The 7,689-nt window shown below is 36.8% G+C and overlaps 1 protein-coding gene across 1 annotated transcript; it reads left to right on the plus strand.

Moving 5' to 3' along the window:
* Nucleotides 1–1,408: 1,408 nt before the first annotated feature.
* On the plus strand, nucleotides 1,409–4,205 carry LOC143583787 (uncharacterized). The gene is made up of 7 exons (XM_077066001.1): nucleotides 1,409–1,439; nucleotides 1,577–1,712; nucleotides 2,194–2,275; nucleotides 2,408–2,583; nucleotides 3,031–3,168; nucleotides 3,254–3,393; nucleotides 3,868–4,205. The coding sequence occupies exons 2-7, from the start codon at nucleotides 1,588–1,590 to the stop codon at nucleotides 4,068–4,070; spliced, it is 864 nt and encodes a 287-aa protein (XP_076922116.1). The 5' UTR covers nucleotides 1,409–1,439; nucleotides 1,577–1,587; the 3' UTR covers nucleotides 4,071–4,205.
* Nucleotides 4,206–7,689: the final 3,484 nt, after the last annotated feature.

Here is a 7,689-nt window from a genome sequence, read left to right on the forward strand (position 1 = left end):
CAATGGGAACCTAAGATTCCCATAAACAAAGAATGCAGCATAAACCCTGATCTTGCCTCTGGGGGCATCATACACCGTCTGGTGGGGTTCAGGAAACTCAGGCTCTAGAGACTCGAGCATGAACTTCCTGACGATGTACTGATACAGATCGCCAGGCAGAGCACACTGGCACTCGCCAGCAGTACTCTTGTCATCGGCTGTAGATTCGAGATCACGAGACGACATCTTGCAAAAAGAAAGAAGAAAACGATTTCAAGGGAATGCTCGACTGAAAGATGAGTATTCGCCGGAAATCGTTCTTAAGATGAAGAGAAGAGTGAAAGTGTGGATTACAAAGAACCCTCTCCCCCTTTATATACTAATCGCAATTAATGCGATGAATTTAATGCGGAAGAGAGAGAAATCGAAGGTGCAATGAAACTATGACACGTGGCAAAAGGCAAGCTGGCAACAGCTGTTGAAAGGACGCGTACCATTAATTTCGCGGCCACGCGCCCGAAAAAATCGCGCCCGCGCGCCTGAAAAGGCGTCTGGAATGACCATGTACTGTCACGTCACCATAACTTCCTGCACGTCCTGACACAGTCAGAAGAAACCGTCGCACGACATTTCAGAGGTTTGACTGTTCTTATCCTTTCACCAACTCTTCGAATTTCAAAAAAATTCAAAAAGATTCAAAAGTAAGCGGGAAAATACCCCTTACCTTGGCAACCAAGTAACCATAAGACGGGTGCGGGTACAGTGTCAAGGCAAAACCCTTCACATACGTAGCACCCGCAGGGAATTGACGCCAGGAATACCTTGGAAGTAAAGTAACCGTAAGACGAGTGCGGGTACAGTGTCAAGGCAAAACCCTTCACATACTTAGCACTCTGCAGGGAATTCAAACCAAGAAGGATCTTCTGGGCCATGCTTGCGGAAACGGGAATAACATCCCCGCATGACGGAAACGTCGAGAACTATATTGTTTGAAACTCCAAGATGGAATTGGTGGTTTTAGCATAATTGATCAATATGTTGAAAACTACCAAAACCCCATGGAGAATCCACACAAGTGGGACTCAACGCTCCTGACTTGCGAGGAGGTTACGAACCTACCCGCTTCATACCCTAAGATCAAGCAGAAAAGTCGGGAATTTCTGCGTGACATCAGGAAAACCGCGGGGAGAATCACCACGGAAAACCTAAAAACTAAACCCCTTTTCAAAACCCCTTGCTAAGTCCAAAAGTTCACCTCACTTATTAATAATTCATGAGAAGAACATTGGACTGGGGGGACTTGAAGAGGTAGGTCCCAGCAGAGCCCAGTTGGACCCGCAAGACTCACCTTGAACAGGGACGTCTGCGCAATGACGAACTGCTCCAGCAGGACCCACCATGCTCAGAGAACCTTACGCGCAGTACGCCAGACGGATATTTTCTAATCAGTGCCAGCAAAGGTTCGTTCCAATTAGGGATTTTGACTTTCACTCTGTTGGTTATTTTAATATATATTTGTGTTTAGTTATGAATGTGCTGTACTGCTGTTAATGAAAGAGATATAAGTGTTACTTATAGCTATAGATTTGTGTACCAGATTCAACTCCTATGCTTCGGAATGGAGAAACCGGAGATTGGATAGGAACCTTTGAGGGGCATAAAGGTGCAGTTTGGAGTTGCTGTCTAGATATGAATGCGCTGCGTGCCGCGTCAACGTCTGCCGATTTTACAGCATATGGCGTCGATAGTTACTTTGTTATTTATCCTTATTGTAGAACTTACTTTCACCTCCTTTTGTCATTGTGTGTAAGAACTTTTATTCGTTTATTGTCTTATACTTTCAAACTTTACTTGCTAAAGATGATTAGTAAATAGTAATTAGTAATTACCTACATATAATGGTAAAGGATTGAAAGTTTGTTACATACAATATGGCTTTTTTTCCTCTACATACAATGATGAAAACCAAGTTATTTACTTTATTCATTTTTTATTTTTAATATTGTCTTGGCTTAGTTACACCAAAATGCAACTGTCTTTCAACTATTTGTCATTGTATTTGTGTCTAAGAAAAAAAATGTATTTTTTTTAATAGCTACATGTAATAATATATTTCCAACTTTTTACCACTGTGTGCAACTTTTTTTGGTGTAACAAACACATTATCTTATATGTTTATAGAATATCATTTTTTTTTTCTGTTGGAATTTTCAGTAAACTGTGGGATGCATTGACTGGGGATGTGCTACACTCATTTGACCACAAACATATTGTCCGAACATGCTCCTTTTCTGAGGTGGCTTCTCTTTCTTCATATTATTGTCAACTTTTGTCACAAATGATGGATTTGTTCTTATAATGTGATATTTATTTAGTAATATTGAGTACCAAAGTGGATGAACTTGTTAATTTTTGCATTATTCTACAGGATACACATTTTCTGTTGACTGGTGGTTTTGAGAAAATACTTCGTGTATTTGATTTAAATCGACCTGAGGCATCTCCGAGAGAAATTGAGCATTCTCCAGGCTCTATCAGGACCGTTTTATGGCTCCATAGTGACCAAACAATATTAAGTTCTTGCTCTGATTCTGGAGGAGTAAGGTATGTATATATGTAAACAAACTATAGTTGTGCAACAGTGTGTTTTGACAATGAGCAAAATGATGCGAGTTTCTTTAAAAACGTAAAGGATTTAAAATTGTCGTAATAACTATTTTTTATTACCAAATTTGTTGTTTAGTACGTTTTTTCAATCATTTGGTACTTGAGTTTGTTTGGAAACAAAAGAGAAGAGTATATAATCTAGGGTTTTTGTATTTTTGCTAATTTTTTTCAAATAAAATAAAATTGACAAAAATGCCCTCATTTGCAAGTCACATGACCGACTTAACGAACAAAACTAATGTCCGTTAGTGAAAAAGACGTAAATTATGACTGAATGTGAACATACAGGATGATTGCTGTTATTTTCTTAGTTTAAGGACGAGACATGAAATTTGCTATATAGGACTAAAAGTGTAATTTACTCAATTATTATTATATTGGCAGGCTATGGGACGTGAGAAGCGGGAAATTGGTTCATACTCTTGAAACCAAATCACCAGTGACGAGTGCTGAGGTCAGCAAGGATGATCGTTATATAACTACTGCAGATGGATCTTCTGTTAAATTCTGGGATGCAAACCAGTATGTTTTTAACTCTTATTATTCACTTTATAAGTTTATTCCTGCATATATTCCAATCTCTTTTATTTATTTTTATGCTTTATAGTTTTGGATTAGTGAAAAGTTATGATATGCCCTGCAATGTGGAATCAGCATCATTGGAACCGAAGTTTGGTGATAAGTTTATTGCTGGAGGGGATGATATGTGGATTCGCTTATTTGATTTCAACACTGGTGAAGAAATTGGTATGGATTTTGCAAATTGTACTAAACATATTAATATTATTAATAATAATCTTAATAATAAGAATAAGATAAAATCAAACAATATAGTCTTTCATGTAAGGTTAATCCCATTTTATTTGAAACCCTAATACAATTGAAGGGTTTGGTTTAAAAAGCCAAGGTGATGAAGTCTGAAACTGGGAGTTCCGGAGTTGAAAGACTATTTTATTAGAGTTTCAAATTAAACACACACACACACAATTACCTTCACAGGCACAAGCCATAACTGTTTTGGTAAAAAGAAACTGACCGGGATTAACGTTGGGCAGCAAACGTGCAACCCTCTCACAAGTGTTTGGACTAGTTTGCAGTTTATAAAATATGGAAACCAGACTTGCAAAATGGTCAAACCACAAAGGACCATGTGTGCAATCTTATCTGATAATAATAATAATAATAACAATAACAATAATAATAATGTGGATATTGTTGTAGGATGCAACAAGGGTCACCACGGTCCAGTCCATTGTGTGCGGTTTTCACCTGGAGGTGAATCATATGCATCGGGGTCGGAAGACGGAACCATAAGAATATGGCAAACAGGGTCTTTGAATCCAAAGGAGAAAGAAAGCTCTGTTCCAAATGGGCCTGTGGCAAGTGATGAAATTGGCACAAAATTGGAAGATTTGAAAATTTAATTAGGGGTTGGTTGTTAACTAGAAACATACATGCATACATATGTGTTTGTTCTACCTAATTTTGAAGTCTAATGTTGTCACCATATCCTTTGAAATAAATAGATGCTACTTGTGTTGCTTGTTTGATCTTTTCTTTTTATATTGTTTCATTTGTTACCCTTTTTTTTAACTACTTGAAGTGATCAAAATGCATCAATAAGTAAGTTATCAAACCATCTTATAGTCACACACATAAAGTAGGAGATAAAATTTATCGTTTTCATGGACGGCTAGAACAAATATTTCTAGTTTTGGATTAATTAAAATTTATTCAATTGTTTTTATGATTATAAGTTTTAGAAATAATCGTCTTGAATTAAACATGTATTTTTAGTTAGCATTTGTAACTTGTTCTTGTACCATTGATGGTCGAATACTTATTGACAGAGACAACAAACATTGTTTAGGTTGTAAAATCGTTTGAGAAAAGAAAGCACGCCATTTCTCAAAACAAAATCAAAGTTCGACAAGAACGTGACTATGAGAGCAACACAACACAATGACCGCTATCCGACTTCCACATCACATCATACTCTATTTACGTCTTCAAACAAAAATGTGTACTCAATTCTCGCAAAGAAACCTTGAATCCTGAAAAATTTGTAGCATTGGCCGTGCTATATTCGCTCTCTTCAAAGCCAAGCCCAGATCCTTTAAAGAAACTTTAGTATAGTTTGAGATAAAACCACTTATAGATGATTTTAAATTGAGAACCTTTGATTTTATGTCCGTTATACAATGGTCATTTCATTTGTTATTATGTTAATTTTTTTTTTCAATTTACAAACATGCATTGAAGGAATGGTAGAGATAGGGGTGTTCATTGGTTCAATTGCTTTTGAGCTTCTTTTGGCCATAACTAAAAATCGAGCCTAACTTAACCGAATACAACCACTTTATTTGGTTTGCATATCCAATAAAATATGTTATTGGTCAGTTTATATGATTGAATTTGGCTCGGTTATCCAAATAAGCAAGATTTGTGGAACCAAAAATCGAATTCATGATTCAGATACGACTAACAATCGAACCGAAAATTGAAGTCACAATTTAGTGTTCTTTTTCCTTTTACGAATACGATTCGGTTATTAGATTTTATCATTTTTCCTTGGTAGAGAGAAGAAACAAATGGAGAGGGAATACACATTATTCGTTTTTCTTGATATTACACAAGGCTGTCCAGTGACATATAAGGCCATGTGTAGCGGGCGTAAAAAAAAGGGGCGATTTGGGGCCCCGAACACCGCCCCCTGGGCGAAATTGGGGAGAAATGGGCGGGGGTGTAAGTTATTTGTCACCGTAGGAGATGAAGTTTATTATTATATTATTATTATGTATATGTATATTATTATGTATATGTATATATGTTGTGATATATATATATATATATGTTGTGTGTGTGCATATATATGTATATGCAAAATGAATCCTAGACCCGAACCACCCATTCCCTCCTTTCGGTCAACACCATGGTTCGCAAAACCAACCGAACGTGAACTTACAATGGAACCCGGTGAACCTAAACCAACCGAGTTATCCGTTTCAATTTACCGACCCGAACCTAAACATGTACGCAAACCGAGCTATATGTTTTCTTATATTTTTAATTATGTATATTTTATATTTCTTTTTAATTTTAATGCATTTTTATTTAATTATTTGAAGAAATTGGTTTTTATTTGATTAGTTTAATAATAAAAAGAAAATAATAAAAAAAGATACTGTAGGCCCAATTTGTAGCCCCTGCACCATTACACATCAAAAACAAATTCTCACACCTTGCTGACTGGACGCCACGTGTCACAATTCGCCCCCATTTGTAGCCCATCCACTGCAATAGCCTAAATAATAAACTTACTATGAATATAAATCAACACTTCTACGGTAAAAAATAGAACGACTAAGGCTATGTGTAGTGGATGCGTTACAATTGGGGGCGAATTGTGACACGTGGCGCCCAGTCAGCAAAGGGGGCGAATTTGTTTTTGGGGTGTAATGGTGAAGGGGCTACAAGTTGGGCCCACAGTATCTTTTTTTATTATTTTTTTTATAATTAAACTAATTAAATAAAACCAATTTCTTCAAATAATTAAATAAAAATGCATTAAAGTTAAAAAGAAATACAAAAAAAATACATAACTAAAAAAAATACATAGCTAAAAATATAAAAAAGCATATAGCTCGGTTGGCGTACATGTTTAGGTTCGGGTCGGGAAATTGAAACGGATAGCTCGGTTGGTTTAGGTTCATCGGGTTCCATTGTAAATTCACGTTCGGTTGGTTTTGTGAACCATGGTGTTGACCGAAAGGAGAGAATGGGTGGTTCAGGTTGTTTCTAGGATTCATTTTGCATATACATATATATACACACACAACATATATACATATACATATATATACACACAACATATATACATATATATATATATCACACACAACAACAAATATACATATACATATATATATCACACACAACATATATACATATACATAATAATAATAATATAATAATAATAAAGTTATCTCCTCCAGGCGATAAATAACCTATGCCCCCGCCCAAATCGCCCCAATTTCGCCCAGGGGCGGTGTTCACGCCCAAGATCGCCCCTAACTTGTGCCCACTACACATGACCAAAAGGGGTTAAGGGTACAGTACATTAAGACGGCCGTAATTCATTCTGGTTTTTACCGTTTCTTTTATGAGCGCGTGTTGCCACGTAGGCATCCTTATCCACACCACAAGTCATCCATATATTCGCTCATTGTTTTCACTTCTCCATCTACCTTTTAACATCAACATCATCAATGGCAACTTCACTCTCAACCTGTTTCCAGCCAATCACCATCTCATCCACCACCCGTACTACTAGCAGCCGGATCAAGCCGCCGGCAGCCACTTCCAATTCCAATTCCAAGTGGTGGACCCACTCTTCGGCCTGTCACCAGATCCGGACTACATTCACAATCCAGCACCCGGATCCGACGGATAGGGTACCGGAAACCTAGATCCGGATACCGGCAAACCGAGATTCGCTCCAGGATGCTTCACGGAGGAGAAAGCGAAGCAGCTGCGGATGAAGACTGTTGAAACGGCTAACTTCCATGACGTCATGTACCACTCCGCCATTGCGTCTGATGTCTCCGGCCGTTTCGATCGTTGACGGTTACTGCTGCCTGGATCTATTTCTTACTCGTTTGATTGGATTATAACTTATTAGTAACTTATTAGTCTCTGAATTGTTGAATAACTCGATTTTAGTGAGAGTTGATTTGCAAGTCGTTAGTTATAGTGAAGCTTTGCACGATGATCTAATTTTAACAGATCTCGTAATGTTATTGTTATTTTCGATAAATGTATGCTGATGATGGTTTATATTAATATTAGATCCTGGAGTTTGGAGCAACACATCATATTATTATTACTAATTATAAAATCGGTATCGATGAATCATCCGGCCAAAATTTATTTATATGTTAATGACATCGGAGCGTTTGTTTTATTATTATTATTATTATTATTATTATTATTATTATTATTATTATTATTATTATTATTGTATTCGGTGTGATTTTCAAGCAC

Source organism: Bidens hawaiensis, unplaced genomic scaffold, assembly GCF_021521415.1.
Source record: "Bidens hawaiensis isolate Kalapana, Puna unplaced genomic scaffold, B.hawaiensis_p1.1 tig00032526_1, whole genome shotgun sequence".
NCBI lineage: Eukaryota > Viridiplantae > Streptophyta > Magnoliopsida > Asterales > Asteraceae > Bidens > Bidens hawaiensis.

Bases quoted from the DNA above. Each gene is read 5' to 3' on its own strand.
- LOC143583787 (XM_077066001.1), top strand. From the start codon at position 1,588: ATGCTTCGGAATGGAGAAACCGGAGATTGGATAGGAACCTTTGAGGGG. The intron at 3,169-3,253 runs GTATGTTTTTAA...TATGCTTTATAG, and splicing joins AAATTCTGGGATGCAAACCA to TTTTGGATTAGTGAAAAGTT. The intron at 3,394-3,867 runs GTATGGATTTTG...ATATTGTTGTAG, and splicing joins CAACACTGGTGAAGAAATTG to GATGCAACAAGGGTCACCAC.